At 43.9% G+C, this 18,301-nt stretch overlaps 1 protein-coding gene across 1 annotated transcript in view; it reads right to left on the reverse strand.

Annotated features, from left to right (window-relative positions):
- The window catches only part of ANKRD26 (ankyrin repeat domain containing 26), a 55,576-nt gene extending 43,575 nt beyond the window's left edge, over nucleotides 1–12,001 (reverse strand). The window contains exons 1-7 of the mRNA XM_082308380.1: nucleotides 11,647–12,001; nucleotides 7,473–7,587; nucleotides 7,054–7,227; nucleotides 6,836–6,942; nucleotides 6,182–6,319; nucleotides 5,249–5,397; nucleotides 1,584–1,634 (exon numbers count right to left, since the gene is read on the reverse strand). Of these exons, the coding sequence (XP_082164506.1) occupies nucleotides 1,584–1,634; nucleotides 5,249–5,397; nucleotides 6,182–6,319; nucleotides 6,836–6,942; nucleotides 7,054–7,227; nucleotides 7,473–7,587; nucleotides 11,647–11,849 (937 nt within the window). The 5' untranslated portion in view covers nucleotides 11,850–12,001. The remainder of the gene's footprint in view (nucleotides 1–1,583; nucleotides 1,635–5,248; nucleotides 5,398–6,181; nucleotides 6,320–6,835; nucleotides 6,943–7,053; nucleotides 7,228–7,472; nucleotides 7,588–11,646) is intronic.
- Between the last annotated feature and the right edge of the window lie 6,300 nt (nucleotides 12,002–18,301).

Genomic DNA, 18,301 nt, shown 5'->3' on the forward strand with positions numbered 1-18,301 from the left:
ATGCACCACTGGAAAGCACCTGGCTGTGTCTTCTCCTCACATGTACTGGAAGCTGCTGCTAGATCCCCTTCAAAGTCACCTCTTCTCCAGGCTGAACAGGCCCAGTTTCCTCAGCCTCTCCTCAAAGGGGAAGTACTCCTGCCCCTGCCAGGTTTGATGGCCCTCCACTGAACTTGCTCACTGTTGAAAGACTAATCTCTCTTGCACTGGGGGCTCAAAATTATACCCAGGCAGCTGGACACAATCCAGTGAGTGCCAAGTAGGGGCGGACAATCACTTTCCTCAGTCTCTTGGCTATGCTGCTCTAATCTGAACTCTACAAACCCAGCTGGAAGAGCGCTAAAACCTCTCAACTATCAACAACTAAGATGAAATAAAAGGGCTCTTCAATTCCCCAGACAGAAGGGAAAAAACAAACAGATATAACCTCCACACAATAGCTATTTCAGCATTCCTCAAGCTCTCAATGACTAATTCTTGTTAACTATCGTAACAAAATGAAGTTGCTTATAAACAGGGATAGATGACCTTCCATAAAGTCACATGACGACAACCAAACCGAGGTCTTGGATAAAATCATTAGAGGGAAAAGAAAACAAAGGCATACCATGCCTGAAGACATCACTTTTACTACCAGTAAACCACAAAGGAGCATGGAAATTTTGTCTGTCCTAAAGACAGGGTTTATGTGGGCACTTTGATGAGTACATCTCTTGACCTGAACAGGGCTTTCAGACAATGAAATAGAGTATACATGTTCAGTGCAGACATGTCGTGTCGACAAAACCTAGAGGCTGAAACTTCCAGTGCGAGGACAAGCTAAAACAGTTAAAATACCAAACACAGTCTCTGATTTTTAATGTTTCCTATTACAAACACAAAATATTTAAAAATAGTAATTAGTTTTATATACCATAGTTTTCTGTTAACACACTCAGTACCCACAGTCTAATCTACCTGTTAACCTCTCAAGCTGAATGAAAACCTGTCTCTCAGAACTGGGTGGATAGGGTAGAGCACTCAGTTATAAACTCTTGACAGGTGACTTCAGTTATATTTTCAATTAGTGCAGTTTTAATTAATCAAACCAACTAAGTTATCTGAACTTTAGCTTTCAATGTATCAGTTATCTGAACTTTTGCTTTCAAATGTAAACTTTAAGCAATGATCAAAACCAGGTCCTACTGTCCTTTAGAAGGCAACAGAGGAAGTTCATGAGCTAGCTTTCAGACAGACCTTGATGCCCTACCATAGAAATGGGATCTAGAAAAGCAGCCTTTGGGGATTGCTTGTTTCCACTTTAATTGAAGTCCATTTCCATTTTGGAGCAACAGAAGAACATATTTTTTAAAAAAATTATTTACTATCACTAATGACACAAAGCAAACACTCAATTCAATAATACAGGACTCATGCAAAACATGCAAACAAATAAAAAGCGCCCAAAGCCTGCTGTCAAATCTAATTTATAACATCAAACCCATCAAAACAGGGTCCTCCAGGATAAAAAACCATCACAGATGTGTTAGTATTTGTATATCATACAACATGTTTCATATTTGAAATGCTACTGTACAGAATACCTTTCCTTGATTTTCCTGTTCTCGATGTCTGGTTAGGAGATTGTTGCATTCCTATATCCATTTAGGAGAAAGCATGGAAAGGACAGACGGAACAACGACATCAGAATAAATCTGAAATCCCAGAAATTTGGAGAACATAAGCAGCACATCAACAAAGCTATAGCAATGGGAGAATGTACTGTGACTATCACCCTACTCCACAGTTATAAGCGCTAGAAACAAAACCAATCACAATCTACGGAACTCTACTCTCAAGTGACAGTGTCAAAGTGTCACTTAATTTACTTGCTCCAAGTAAAATACCCACATTCCAATATTTTGAAATACTGCAACAGATATCAGAAATTTACTCTACTCCCAACTTGACCAGTCCTCATCTAGAACAGACTGCAAAGGCAACTCCTTCATATTTGTAGAGTGCTTTATACATACAGCACACTTGAAATCCCTCCCTCTAAGTATCTGAAAAATCCTTAGCTGCCAACAACTAAACTTTGGAGATACACTATCCAGAAATTTTTAAGGAAATCTCGGCTCCACCACCACACAACTTCTAGCCATTAGGTTATTTACAATCACTCATCTCAAGTTACAGATTTAGCATGTTTGTTATCCCTCACTAAAAAAGTAACCCAGAAACTTGTTGCCTTAAACCAGCTCACCTAAGAAGTTGTGTCAGTTGGTGCCTGATGCAAACATAGGCCTCTCCTACCTCAGTCTGAAGATAAGAGAGTCCTGCTTATATTGATCTGACCATGCTGAACTGTTCACATATAGAAGCTATGCCACCAGCCAGAACGCAGACATGACAACCAGTGAGAACGAATACCCTGTTCCTCCAGTGCTGTAGGGCAGGCCACAACTGGACTAAAACACACGCATTGACTGGTGTGAGTGTCATGCACGAGTGCTTGTGTGCATATGCATGTCTTGTGTGTTGTGGAACACAAGTTTTAGACTATAAACCACTATTCACCTGCACTGCCCATCCTACTTAATAAAATTTTGTATTTTAAGTCAACAAATGGTGTGGTTCTGTTATTGCAGCTACCTGACACCAAATTTCTTTGTGATAAGGCCATAACATTTGTCTCCGAGCAGAAGGGAGTCCTGCTTATATTGATTTTACCACAAATTCATGGAATGGATGTGGCAAAAGGACTCCTATCAAAAACATACACTTAAAAAGTTAAGAAAGGATCTCAAGATGGTTTCTTATCCCTTCTCCATTTCTCAGTTTTCTTAAAAGGTGATACAGGACAACTTTTCCTCACCTCAGCAGATGTAAATCACACTGAAACACTCATTTCTTTTCCAAGAGCTCTACGATTCAAAACCAGCAGTTTCTGTAGGGGCTCAGGGAAACACTGAAGGAACAATACACTAATATACAGCACAGTAGCCAAAAAAAATGCTGCCACTGCAGACATACTAGAAATCTGAATCCTTGCCTTTAGAAAAACTTCATAATTATTATTTTTTGCTAAAGAAATTCCAACTTCACATCTAAGAAGTCTGTCATTCAATATGCTAGGGCTGGAAGCCATTCATCTAGAGGTTTTTGCAAACCCGTCTGTGATTAATAAAAAGGTTCATGTTCTGACAAAAAGTATACATTCAAATAAGCATGAGCCAACTTCTTAAGTATGCTGACTTGCTCATTAGAGGAGAATATTTTGAAGAATGTTCAACAAGTGCAAAAGCAGCAAAAGGAATAAGGACAACACTGAAGATCCCAGAAAAATACTACAGAAGAGCAAAAGAAAAGAAAAGAATTCCAAAGTGGGTGCTTCTCTGGTCTCTCAAGATCATTTCAGCTTCTCCTTTAACAGAGGCTTCAAAGCCTGTTACTGCAGCATATCAAAGGGACTCTCATGATGCAGGACCTGTGCTTTGTGGGTGCAAGCCAAAGACTATGCAATTAATGCCAATAAATGTCCCCTATATGCTACTAATCTCTTTTGCTCGGCACGCTGAGGTCATCTTTTAAGAGACTGAGCACCAGGAGAAAAGTATTCACACTACTCAGAAGAAAAAACAAGCCCTACTAGAAATAGACTGAGAACAGAGCATACTTTTTCTCCTCACAAGTCCTTAATCCACATAACATTCTCCTCACACTTACTATGCCTCTTCAAATGAAGATAAGTAAAGATTTCCCATAATATTGGGGACTTATATTAGTAGTATTATAATTTTCAAGGAATGGGGCAAATTATTTGATTCAAGAACCCGTATTTCCCTGAGGGTATGTCAGTTTTGGAATCACACAACAGTATTCTTCTTCAAGCCACATATTTTAAAATAACCCAGGCCTGTCAGCCACTACAATGTGGTACCACAGAAATTATCTACGTGCACAGGAGGCAGTAACAGAGAGCGCTGTTTGGGTGAAAGCAATATTTTGCTGATTAAACTAACTGTACCAAGCCCTTTCCCCCCCAAAACAAACAAACAAACAAAATCTTCCTTCAATCTATCAAGAAACTTTACAAATCTCTGCCTAGATCAAAGCAACTGTTCCCAAGTCAAAGGAACAAAGTTTGACTCTAAATTCTCTGAATTAAATTCCCATATCTGGGAAAAGTCAATGAGGAAAAATATCCCACGTTTTGCTCATATTTCTTGACATATTTAAAAAAGGAGTAATGAACTGTGTTTGAACACTGTCTGCTGCCCATTTGTCACATAGTTCTACATAACATCCTTAAAAAAACAGAAAGAATAAAACCTCCCACTGTCGCGCCTGAGATCTAAAGTACAAGTCAATTTCATTTATATGAAAATATTAATTTTCTAAGATTACTCTAGGACTGTGTGAGCTCACAAGCATAGACTGGATTTTATAAACTCACTGGAGGAGTTAATTTTTTGATCACAAGGCAATTTAATTGTTTTTCTGGATCACAAGGTATTATGGATTTTTTTGAAGTTTATTTTATAAAATTACTGAAAGTGGAAGAAAAGCATTATTTTTATTGCAAATCCAACTATGTCCAAGAAGATATGGTATACACAGACATGGCATTGTTGTTGCTAACAAAGTTACTTCTCCAAGACAATTTTTCCTAAATACATCTCTATAGCACCTACATGGAAACAATTGTACCTGATGCTGAGAAATAAGATGACTCACTAAAAAGAAGCTTAGCACAGGTGAAGCTAATATTGAAACAAAGACACACAAATTCAGTGGAAATCAGCAACACATATATTTTCCTGCTAACTCATCTGTTGCTTCCCAACTACAGAAAGATGAACAACTACTCAGGATGAACCTACTCCTATTGCAATTGGATTTTCTGAATGGCCATCTATAGGTAAAAGTACACACCTGAAAACCAAAACTGCTCTGCTCCAGTGCTTTCCCTGTCCCCCTTCTCTCTCTCTAGAGGAAAACCTATATAGATGGGCAATCTGACAGGCAGAAGACAACAACCCTATAAGCGGACATGTAGAATGCAAATCACAACTGCCTCCACAGCCTGACAAGAAGCACCTCCACCTAGCAACAAATAAGCACACTCACAAAACTCTTGTGCTACTCCATCTGATGCCTCTGCTAAAGTCAGTGGTGAACACAATAAGCTTTAACAATACAAACCACCTAGAGAAAAGGCCATAGTGATTTTCCTCATGAGCTCCTCAATGGTTAAGGATCCTACCTCCTCTGTCCACAGCAGGTGCACCCAATGTAAAGCCAGCAGCTCCTGACCGGTGAGGAGTGTTAAGTACCATGATGCCTTGTGGACCACCTGCAGAAGTTTCTCCTGTGTTTTCCCAGTCTGTGTATTCTGCCAGTTGTTTACTAAGACTATACAGAGAAAGAGAAGAAATATATTTGGAAAAAATAACCACATACTTGCATATACCATTTAATAGAATAGTTAACAGCCACTTATTATCCATTCTACACATATTCATAGCCATATGAATTCATATAGTCATATGTTTTCGCTAAGGGTAATACACACAGCACTTATTGCATGATTATTACATGCTTCAATATTCACTACAGTCATGTTCATTCTATAGATGCACATTCATACCTACGAAGTTATTAACTCCTACTTGGTACATTTTTTTCAGCCTAGCTTTTAAAGCACACATAACCACCTTAGAGAAGGAACACCCACAAGTACAAAGCTATGCGTAAGAGGAGTAAAACTGCTTAAGAGTTTAACCAAAGGTGTATCAGTTAGATCTCCTCTGAAGCAAAAGCCTGGTAGTTCCTGGTCATTGTAGTGGGAGTCAGTAAGGACAATGGTGCTCGTCTGAGGGGAGGGTTTACATGCATTTCAGTTTGCCAAGTTCTACCTCTGGAAAACTGTAGACTACAGACACTTCTTAGAGTTTATACTGGGCAGATGTGAGCTTAGTAACAAAACTTGAAATCTAACAGAGAATCCTGGGTGGAAATTTTCTTCAACTTCCAAATTAACACTAGACACAGGAATGATATGTATCAGAAGACATCACTGAGCACAGCTTCAAGATGGTCTCAACACACTATTAAACCTTGGTGCTGTTAGCAACAATGTTCAAAAAGCACACTGATAACTGACAACTTACTCTAACGATACACTTAAAAAATTTACCTAGAGTATCCATGAATAACAGCATAATCCTCAGCTGTCCATCCATTAGTGTCTTTATGGGAAACATCAGCACCATACTGAAGAAGAACTTTTATCAGATTAAGCTCCCCACCAGAAGCAGCAGTCATAAGTGGGGTTCTGAAACATCCAAAATATGAAGCGAAATAGATCATTTTACACAGACGCTGTAATTATTTTTATTCCTATTTGCTCTCCAAAAAGTATTTTCCCCATTACTTTAAAATGAACAAAAGAAAAAGTAGTTTTCATTAAGTATTAAAAGCAACAATAAAATTGGACAGGGAGTCAAAACAATAAAATGTTCAGTCTTCAGACAAAGCTTCCACATGGACAACACTTACATACAAACTATGCTGCTATGCAGGAGGGGCGTTTCTGAATTGAGGCAATGCTGCTGAGCAAATGGCACGTTTCCTGCCAGAAGGGCCACCACAGACAATGCCTTCCTGCAATCCTCAATGCGAAAAGCATCCACTGAGGTACGACAGCAGCCAAGTGCAGACCTGCTTTCACAAGTCACACAGAAATCGCTCCTTCTCTGTGGCTCCTTGGTTTTTTTCAGAGCATGCCTCTCATCAATCCAACCTAAAGAATACTAGAGACACCTGTGCACAGTTTTGACAAATCCCTCACCTTTCACACTGATCTCGAGCATGCACATCAGCTCCTTTTTTAAGGAGAAACTCTACCATCTCTCCATGATGTTCGGAGACGGCAAGAATAAGCGGGGTGTATCCCTCCTGAAAGGACAGACAAATAAATCAAGTTAAAAATCAAAGTCAAAAAACCCTTCAAGAGAAATATTAATGCAACTTTTTGAAAGAACTTGCTTAACAAATAAAAAAATTTACCTTATTCTGGGCATCAATATTGGCATTATGCTCAAGTAACAGCCCCGCTATAGTTGTATTAGGAGATATGACAGCAAGGTGAAGGGCAGTGTTGCCATCAGCATCTGCCAGATTTGGGTCAGCACCATGCTCTAGCAGAATAGCCACACATTTTTCTTGCTGGCACTGTACTGCCTGGGAACAACACACAAAAAAGACAAGACTTCCAACATTTACATTTCACTGTGTTACAATTCTCTCAGCTTCCCAATGCTGGAAAATAAGAGCATCTTCAAAGATTAGCTAACATATGCCTATTCCACACCAAGTACAACATGCATGTTTCTACACAGTTCTGTGTAAAGAATCCTGCAAGATACATATCATTTAGTGCATAATCAATAAGCCCTACTTGCAAGAACATAACACGTTCCACATACCTTCATCAGTGGCGATCTGTTATCATTGTCAAAAAGATTTAGCTTACACTTGTTTTCTACGAGATATGTAACGACATCCACATGGCCGTTTGCACAAGCAAGATGCAGAGGTGTCCTAAAAATTAAATATATTAAATTAGCACAGACAGACAACTAAAGAAATCATTTCAGGCCGAGATAAATGGATATGGCCACAAGTTGCACTTTGCAAAAAGCCAGCTTAAGAAAAGATTTCTCATTCCATTACCAGTAACAGCAGTTGCACCCCAAATGCCTGAGGCTGGCTAGCAAAAACCCTCCACAGCATCTGTTTAGTAAGGTGACATTTCCTTCACTGTGGAACTGAATCTGCACAAACAGATTCCTGTGCCCAGGCATTGATCACCTCCTCCAGCAGGACTACACACATGCCACAGCAACACAGACCAAAGCCTGGGAATCTTAGGACTATGACAAGTAAACCTCTAAGTTCTTCTATGATCACTCACATGTCAGAAGCATATCGGAGATGTAGGAGATGGGTTTTATAGCAAGAATATTCGTGTTTCCCTGCACTTTGAGAATTTCTGCTTTTTCTCTAGCTTGCTTACTACTGCAGCCAACACAAGAACACACTTGCACCAAAGCACCTCTGATGACATGTAGCAAATCAGACAGCAGAACACTGTAATCTTGGCTACAGGAAAGTAATATTGGACCTTCCTGACACGTATAACTATCATAGTCATAAAAAGCCTACTACAGAGGAAGTCCTCTCCAAGGAGGGAAGACTGTGTTTCCACAATACATGACCAGCATAAGAAAATGAAGCTTTTTTCTTCAAGTTAAAGCCTTGCCAGAAAGAAAAGGGCTCCTTCAAACCACAGAACATCTTAGGTCTGATGTCAATTAACCTGCCTACTTGTACCCAAAGACACAATCATCCAGAAAGTCCTTGCATGTGTTTCCCTCTAAATCACAGGCACAAAGCAGCTCAAGATTTGCTCTGTGCAGAAGGCAAAGTGCCTGCTGCTCTGCAGGACACCTGTCCCAACAGAGCAGGAGACAAGCTAGAAAACAGCCGGGACCTTCCCCCGTTGAAGGTGATGCAATAAAAATCCTGCAGTTCCTCAAGAACTGAGGGGGATGCCAGCACTAGTTTTGAATCGCATCACTGTGGGTAGGTCCTTCTCTGTATTTAGGAGAGCTCAACTAACCTTGCAATTGTTCTGGTACCTTGATGAGAGACAGGAGCACAACAGCTCACTGGCTAAGTGGGAAGGGAAAGGGAGAGGTACACATATGCGGTGGCATGTGATGCAGAAACACAGCAGTTTGTAATGCAGACACTTGTTACAGGGCAGCTGATGAGCCTCCTCCATGGCAACAAGGATGAGGACAAGAAAAACACACAAAACTTCAAAGAACTTGTACATCTTGCTACAGACAGGGAACAGACTGAAGCATCAACAGAAAAGAGTCCCTCAAGAGCTACTACCACTACTTACTTGAGAAATTCCTATGTAAGTATGCAGGATCCCTCACCTCTGAAGAAATGACTGACTGAGATTACCTGAAAGCTAACCAGAACTGGTTATGAAAGAGTCCACTATCATCAAAAAGCTGCTACTACCAAGCACTAGGAAACATGACAAACCTGAAGACGTCACTATAAACTTTGCAAACAGAAAAGCCTTTGGGAAACCTGCAGACTCATTGCTGCTCTCCTCAACCAAGCCTCTCAGTCTGCCAACAGCAAAGGAGACGGCTCTGCTTGAAGCAAGGCCTGCTGAGCTCCGCAGAAGATCCACTTCACAGAACAGGCTGGCAGAGAACACGGGAGTGTTCACAGCTGCCTGGACCCACAAGAGGCCTCCAGTAACACCAAAGCTGTTCTGCCACCCAGCCCTAGGGACCCTGCCCAGGCTCTGCTTCTCCTGCTGCTGCAATCCTCCGCTGATCACCCATGGGGTAGAAGAGAACTGCTGGTACCTGAGCAGCTGCAAAACGACCCCCCTGGGAGACCACAGGGAAACAGCAGGTTGGTGGCACGTATTTCCAACAGCACTTGAGCTGACGACCCAGCAGCTACAACCTAAGCAATGAAAAGCTCTATGGTTCACTCTGACAGACAGCTGACAGGGTAAATCTCTCTCAGAGATTAGCTTTGACCCAGGATTCATGATTACCCAGCATCGTGCCCACAGTGCTTCCAACTCTGCTGTTTTGCCCATCTCTTTCAGCAATGCTGTTCCAAAAGCATTTTTTGGGAATTCCTGTGGGCTACAGGACCCACTTTATGGAAGGAGCCTGTAGGTGTGATACTTGCCACATCCCTGATGCAGGATTTTGCTTTTGGAAATCCTGAGGAGCAGAACCGAGAAATTCATATGAACAATGCACACATTTTAGCCATTACTACCCACATTTCCTATTCTTTACATCGATTTCCAGTGATGTCAACTCTTTCAGTCCCTGGAGGACACGATGAAGCTCTGAAACACAATTGCATCTGGTGGTCACTCATGACACATATCACACCCACAAGCACTAAGAGGGCATAGGTGGGCCTGCAACTCTCATGGCTGGTATAGCGTACAGGGGCTGCAGCACACAGGCAGACTCCGTCCACTGAATTCCTCTCAGGTAAGCTTTTCAGCAGCTTTTCAGCACTGGGCATTGTCACGCCAAAGCCATCACAGTGCTCTATCGTACTTACAGCACCTTGTTTTTTTTACAGTGTGTTACTTTATTTGCCCAGTTGTAACACTGATAAAAGCATGACACACAGAAGGAAACCCTTCCAGAGGAAGCAAAGCTTTCTAGACGAGATGAACTTAAAATGCAAAAACTAGCCAAATTTCATACCAGGGTCTGCTAAGACCTGATGACTGACTTAATCAGCGACAGTGAAAAAGAACATAGTAAGAAGAAAAAAAGAGAAACAGTCAGCAGCTATTTCCCTAAATGTCATTGAGCACCTTGACTCAGGCAGCTGAAGTATGCACAAAACGCACTCCGTCCACCTTAAACTGCATCCCTCATCTCCAGCTGCATAAACAAACACTGACTGGCAACACTCAGGCACACAAACCCCATTACTAAAGTGCATGCTTACTGTGCTCTTCCTTGCTTCTCCTACAAATCTAGGTGGTTTTAGGTGTTTTCAGGGCAATAAGCTAGCTGGCTGGCAAAAGTCCAGTCTTCAGGATAGACAGCCTAGGAAGCTGAGCTACTCTGATAAAACGAGCATGTCTTCAGAATATCATGAAGGTTTTGATTCTGAGTCTTTTCAGAAAAGGCATTAAAGGGTTGACACATACAAGACCCAAAAACTTCAGCTGATTTCCTTATGGAAATCCAATGGATCACTAGGAGCTATGCTGCAGTCCAGGGCTTCTCCTTAAGATATAATTGCCAAGTAGTTGCTGTGCTTGACTCAAAAACCCACACAATAACACCTGCCAGAAGAAGCAGCTTCTCCTGAAAAGCGCTGCTGAGATCTTCCAATCCAAGGTGCTGATTAGCTGTACCAAAGCCTCAGAGCAAACAACCAGCTAACTGCCACCTCATATCAGACTGCTGCTTTGGCTGCCACATCACAGTCACAAAAGGCACATCAGGCAACTGTGCATGCAGAATCAATATACAACACATTTATTCTGTGCCATCTCTCTTTCCTAACTGCTGTGCCTACCTCTCCTTAAGTTACTCCCTGTTAAGGCAGTGCAGCTTTCTCAGCTCAACTACTAAACCTGCATGCTGGGCCCCCAAAGACGCACAGAGATGCATGCGACTGCACTTTGACTTCAAAGCATGGCTGGAGAACAGCCCTGAGGCTCCTTCTGCAACCCACCTTTGCCAGGCTGCTGCCAGCTCCCCTCCAACTCCTGCGCCCCCAGGCAAGGAAATACGACTCCGGGAACGAGGGCACTGAGGAGGCCGGGGCAAAAGGGGCGAGGCGGCAGCGGGATGCTAGGCCGACTTCAAGGGTTCCTGGCAGCGCAACCCCGATTCCCACACCCAGCCCGAGGGCCGAGCTCGGCTGCGGAGCAGAGCCCTCCCGCTCCTCGCAGCGACGCGGCCGTTCGCCCCCAGCACCCCTGAGCTGCCGGGGGCTGCGGCCCGAGGCCCCTGGCGCTGCGGGGACCCCCCACCGCGCCTCAGCGCCCGCCCGGCGCTGCTCCCCGCTTACCGCTCCGCCTTGTCCCGCCCGTCGATGCCGTACTTCTTCAGTCCCTGCCGCACCTGGGCCAGGTCGCCGCTGGCGGCCGCGCGGTGCAGCTTGCCCAGGTCCTTCTGCCGGAGCTCGTAGGCACCGGCGGAGCTGGGCAGGGAGGCGCTGCCAGACGGCGGCTGCCCCTTCCTCTTCCTCCCGAAGGCGAAGATCCTCTTCATCCCGCGGCGGGGACGCGGGCACGGTCCCCGCTCAAGGGAGCGACAGCGGGAGGCACCCGGCGGGCTGCGTCGGGCCCCGGGCAGGGGCAGAGGAGCGGAGCCCCGAACAGAGGACTCCTCACAGTACGGCTGCTGCGGAGCGAACCGCCGGCGGGCCGGAGCCCGAGGACCGGGGCGCAGCCCCGCGGTGACAGCCGCAGCCCCCCGGGCCCCCGCCTCCCCCACGACGGCGAGCCCCGCGCAGGCGCGGCGGGAGGAGAAGGGAGGAGAAAGGCCCGCTCCGCCCGCCGAGCGGGGGGCGCGCGCGGGTCCGCGCATGCGCGGCCGCGGGAGGGCCGGGGGTGGTAGCGGGGCGCTTAAATCCCGAAGCGGGTGGCGGCCTGCCTGGCTGAAGGTCAGTTCCTGGTCTGCGCGTGCGGGTTGTTTGCCAGGTGCGTTAAACGGTGAGTGGCGCCCCTCTCTGCCCCTCAGGCGCCAGGCTGCGACGACGGGTCCGGAGAAGGAGGCGCCTGGCTGCGGCTCTGCCGAGCGCGGCGGGGGCGGGGGGATCGGGCACCCCACGGAGCGCTCGGGGACCGCTGCTCTGAAGCTCGTGGGGGTGTCGATGGACCTGGCCGCAGCAATTCCCCGCTGGCCCCCGGCGGGGTCTGTGCTGCGAGCGCATGGGGCGGCTCGGCCTAGTTTGCTTTCAAAGCAAATCGTGCAAACTGAGAAAGCGCATTTAGTGCAGAACAAGGAAATCTCATAACGGAGTTACGGACGAAGTAATTCTCTGATGAAATTCACGTCCTGGTTTATTTAGCAGTACTGCTACAGTGCTGTTACCAGGCTTGGGTGAATGGATGGCAAAGGCACAAACAGTAAGGATTAATATAATGAGAAATGTGATGGAGAGGGACTTCAGATATCATCTAGTTAGATGCCTTACTCATGACAGAATCAGTAAGTTACTTTCCAGTAAATGTGGCTGAGTTGGCACCGCCATCAAAGAGTACAAACATGCACGCACACTGTACAAGAATGTAGTACAGAAATCAAAACACAGGTCGTGCCTTTGGTATAGATAAGTTGGGAGTCATTCTCAGTATTGTCCTGCTACAGTGATGCCGCTAGGTAGTTCAGAGTGGTGAAACCTCTCTATAAGATACCATATGATTTTGGGGTAATGTCATCGTACAGTATGCCCTAGATTATTTGGCTAATGGAATGCCTTGCTAGAACACTTCTTCCTATCTTTAGGAACTGCTTCTTGCTTGTGAATTTGTGAACAATGAAGAGATTGCAAACAAAACCTAATTAAAACAGAGGGACACATTTCACTATGATTAGCAGTGAAAATATTTATTGCAACAGAACAGGAATATAGTGCCGCTTTTCAGGGAGGAGATTCAGCCCTTTGAAATATTTTCTTCTCCTTCATCACTAACAATGGTACAACTATTAAAACCTTCCTTTTTCTTTCCAGAATGAGTCTTTACAGCTTTATCAAGCCTGTTTGCTTCTGGCAGTGTTCTCTTGTACCAAAGTGGCTGATGTACAGTCACTTTTCTTAATTGATTCTCAGTGTATTAGAAGTGTTTTGTTGTTTCAGACCTGATCTCTAGAAGAAAGAGCTAAAATAATAATAATAATAATAATTTTAAAATGACAGAAAAAAACCCTTTTGCTGAAACCACAGCTAAGTAAATTCAGTTTGCAAAACCTAAGTTCTATGAGTATTGGGAAATGGCTATGAGTAGCCATTTTGAGAGTATCTCTATAATTTGACCATTTAAAGGAGAAATGGAGAGCAAAATGCATTTTTTAATTGGGTAGATTTCTTTTCTTCCAGACATCTTAGAGGAAAGGCAGGATTTTATTTACAAGATGGCAATATAGAATAAACACAATCCATCTCTACCCTCTTTCCAGGAGAAAGTATTTCTTCTCAAGTTCTTTTTCAAGTGGACATATGATCAGCCACAGAAACTTTTGCTTTTTGCAGGTCACGCCCCAACGAAGACCAAGAGACCCTACAGTCCCTGTCAAATGTGAAGCATTTCAGAATAGTATCAGTAAAAGACCCTGTGATTAGAGAGTCAGCTTTAGTTGGTAGGGACTTTGGTAGCTGGTTGGGCTGAAATTTAATTTAATGCTTTGAAAATAAGGGGGGCTGATGGGGCCTGTGGATACAGTCATATGGGCACAACAGGAACTGTTCATGCATTATTAGCCAAAAAAGATGCAAAATGAATAGCTGGAATCTATCACTAAATCAATTATCAGCTGTTTGTATTAATTTTTGCCAGCTTTTGGATCTTTTGTTCATACTATTTCTTTAATTTCTTTGGCTCATGCGTGATGTTGAACATACCAATTTTTTGTGCTTTAGTTTTAATCTGTTCCTATTTTTATTTTTTAATACTTCCTTTTTTATTTGTTTTTGTTTGTTTGTTTGCTTGTTTTTTTAAGATGTTGGTATTTCCTAATGTGTTGCTTTGTCCTTTCAATATATTCTATATAGCTTACCTGTAGCTTTCTCTCAGTACCATCTAGCAACTACCGTTCCTATTCCTGTCTACATGAAATGCTTCATTCCTGTTCTGATACCCTGCACAAGACCCGTGTACCACAGGAAGCTTTCCAAATACGGCTTAAGTGCGGCTTAAGTGTTGCGTAAGCCTTGGTATTTGAGTTAGTCTGCTAGGTACACCTTTCCTTTGACGTGATTCACTGTAGCTGGATAATTTACCTCACAGTCTTTGTACTGCTGAGGTACAAAATGGCAGTCTAAAATTCCCTTTTTCCAATCTGTATTTTCCCCCTATTAAATCACCCTGTGTATTTTGTTTACCAAGAAGGAAAAATTTCAGTAAAGACTTGTTGGGCTCATAACCATATGCTGCTAGTCATCTAATTTAGTACACCTGCTTTACAATCACTGCATTTGTAGGAGGATTGGTACAACTCAGAAAAGCTGCCTGGCAAGATTGCATTTCTTGGCATTGCTTGCCCTGAGGCTTTGAAGAGAACTGGGTTGTTACAGGTATCCTGCAGGCAGTGACTGTAACTGCTTTTGCTCTGTCTAGGTGGAGAGCTGGAGCTGTGGTGGTGCTTCTGGCTTGCTACCTCTGGAGGTCTGTACAGTCAGTGCGTATGCTGAGTTGAGTAGTGGCAGTTTTACTTGTTCCCAGTCCAGTCTGACACTCACACCATATCCCATGCGCACATGTGCACACAGTAGGGTTAACAGCTAGCTTTCTATTGACAATGTGGAATGGATTTCTTTTGGCTTCCTGTAAGTGATGGAAAAGAAATGTTATTTTTCTTTTCAATACTGTAAAAGACTTAATGTGTAACAGAAGAGACTTACTAGCATATTCAGAACCACATAGATTCACTGGTTCACACTTTTTGGGCAAGCACATGCATATTGTACCTATATACAGTTATTGAAATGGACTTATTGCGGAGCCAGGTAGATGATAATTGGATTTATTAGGTTTCGTTCCATTTTAGTTGAGAACAAAGCGCAGTAAAACTTTTGTCTTCCTTCTTTTAATTAAACTGCTTACAGATTCTAAACCATAAGAAAGTGAGAAATGTCTGCTAAAAGTAGGACTGTAATGCATTGAGAATTTATTTCAATTCCCGAAGGAATAGAGAGTAGCATTCCTGCTAATGTGGTTATTCTCAACATTTTTTAAAAATCATGTCCTATGAGTGTATACCTGCTACTAAAATTGTTTTTTCTTATGTTTAAATGGAATTTCCTGTATTTCAGATTTCAGTTTGTGACCCCTGCCTCTCAGCCTGTCACTGGGTGCCAAAAGGCTGCTGTTCTTCTTTACTGCCCCCTTCCCCCCTGACTAATGATTCGCCTTGAGCCTCCCCAAATTAAATTCATTACAAAAAGCTCTTTACTACCTTGAGGCCTCTCCTGTTCTCATACCAAGAAGCAATAGAAGAATGGTTTTGTTGCCTCTGTCTCACTCATTTTTCGTTCCAGTCTATTGATCATCCTGAAAAATGCTGAATGCTCAGAATCCAGTCACAGGAAGACTTTACATACCAGTTCAATATAAAGTCTACCAGTGATTCCAGTGATGTTAGTGAAATTATTTGAGCTACGATGCTTTGTTGGGTCAGAGCTATGGTTGGGTTTGGTGCATCCACACACTTGATGTAACATATCAGTTATTCTGAGTCTACAGTGTTCATATCAGAGCCCTGCCCGGAGGCGTTCATGAGTATGAAGAACTTGTGAGAAAGATTCTGCTGGAGAGGTATGGTGACCTTATTCATTCCAGCAGTAGACCACTATAGCAAACAGAGTAGGCAGAAGGTTAATGATGTATTTATTATTCGCTTTGTTGGTTGCTGAAATGCATAGTGTTTGTGCTTAGAGTTTGTGCCAGCTGTATTTCAGATGTTGATAAACTTGAGTCTGGAACGGGCTTAGAGATTGTTTTCCCTTAGTGTTGAGGAGGAGAACCATGATTGTTCCCAGTAAAGTGCCCTGAAAGCTTCAGTGGGTAAATGGTTTTTCTGTGAGCCTCACATACTGATTGCATCTACCACATCTACCCGTCTTTCAAATGCCTGCAGGGATGGGGACTCAACCACTTCCCTGGGCAGCCTGTTCCAGTGCCTGACTACCCTTTCAGTGAAGAAATTTTTCCTAATATCCAGTCTAAACCTCCCCTGGCGCAGCTTGAGGCCGTTTCCTCTTGTCCTGTCGCTTGTTACCTGGGAGAAGAGACCGACCCCCACCTCGCTACAGCCTCCTTTCAGGTACTTGTAGAGAGCGATAAGGTCTCCCCTCAGCCTCCTTTTCTCCAGACTAAACAACCCCAGTTCCCTCAGCCGCTCCTCATATGACTTGTGCTCTAGACTCTTCACCAGCTTCGTTGCCCTTTTTTGGACATGAAATTTCGTATCTTCCAAGGGCCATTTTGGTTTTCCAGCCCAAGACATTCACTAATAGGCATAACTGTGAAGGGTGATCACCTGGAGAGGAGGTGGAACATTATTTCCATGTGTTTTTGCCAAGTGTGCTTCGGTGTACATGTGCAGGGTGATTTGTCGAAGTCGTAATGCCTGTCTTCCTGCATTTGAGGACATGAGGACTGGTTAGGTGGACTTCCATAGCTGGCTGCTTCCCAGCCAGACCTGGAAAGTGGTGGCTCTTCTCTACTTCCAGGTATCAAATAGCACTGTAGAAAACAGAAGTCCAAAAAGTATGAAAATGTGGCTGCGCGTCGGATTGTGGCAAGCCGAATGAATCTAATTGAAAGCAGATCACTGCAGCTGTTAACAGAAAACACTGTGACAGGATAGAACAACTCCACGTAATGGACACTCAAGGGTTATAATGCAGCTGGTTTCGCTTGGTGAGCAACCAGTGTCCACGGGGGTGCACTCACTCCGAGGCTGTGGCGTGATTTTTGGCAGTAGTCTGAGAAATTGCCACTCCTAGCTGCTTGCTGCTGCGCTCATGCTGCCTTCTGCATTGGCCTGACAAAAGCATGGTGGAAAACTGATTTGGCTGAGAGATACTAATTTCTTTCTGCTGGAGCATTTCCACAATCCTGGTTCGGCATGTAGCAGCACAGGCACCTGTACTGGTCCACAGCAGAGAAGTCATAAACTGGTGGTGGCAAGGATATTAGCATGAGGACAGATACTTTGTCGCTGCCACCCAGCGGTTGCTCACCCACCAGCGCTTCTGGGGCGCTATCTCAGCAGCTCAGAAGGTACACAGATGAGATGAAGAAGAAATGGGTGGGGAAGTGGCAGAGTTCCAAAAGGCACTTTCCTCATGACCTGGATTTAGAAATCAAGGTTTCCTTGGCAAACTCTATGGCCATTCTTCAGTGGTGGCGTCACGCCTCACAGCATGACTTTGTGCCTAAGAAGGGTGTTCTCATCTTTGTGCCTTTGTGCTTGCAGATGTTGAATACATTCTGCAGTTCTTTTGTTTGTTGCATGTAGTCAAATGAAGCCTACAGTTAAAGCTGAGATTAGGCCAGACTCAGGCAAAAGGCTCATTACATTGGGCAGGAGGTCTAGCAGAATAAAATCAGGCCTGCAACTTGAAAGTTTAGGATCACTGGAGACATTTGCCCTGTTTTATTTTGGCTGTAAGAGCAAAAAGCTGCTAACAATAGGCTTTATCCAAATTTGTCTGGCCAGTCTTAGGGTGGTACGTTAGACACAGCTCTGCTGTTACAAGAGGTGCTGTGTGTGGGCAGGTCTCGTGCACAATGCAGTATGCTGTGAAGATCCCGTCATCAGTGCTGCACATTCTGTGTCTTCCAGGCCTCAGGAGCCTCCCCCGACTGCCACGGCCTTTCCAAGGTCATCAAGAGTGGCCCCACAGTGACACGGGAGATGGACTTGCAAGTGAAGGAATTGACTGGACTTCTCTTCACCCCTTCACCCCCACCCCATTGTGACTGCCGTCAACTCCC

The sequence above is a fragment of the Platalea leucorodia genome (assembly GCF_965183815.1).
Source record: "Platalea leucorodia genome assembly, chromosome: 4".
Classification (NCBI taxonomy): Eukaryota; Metazoa; Chordata; class Aves; order Pelecaniformes; family Threskiornithidae; genus Platalea; species Platalea leucorodia.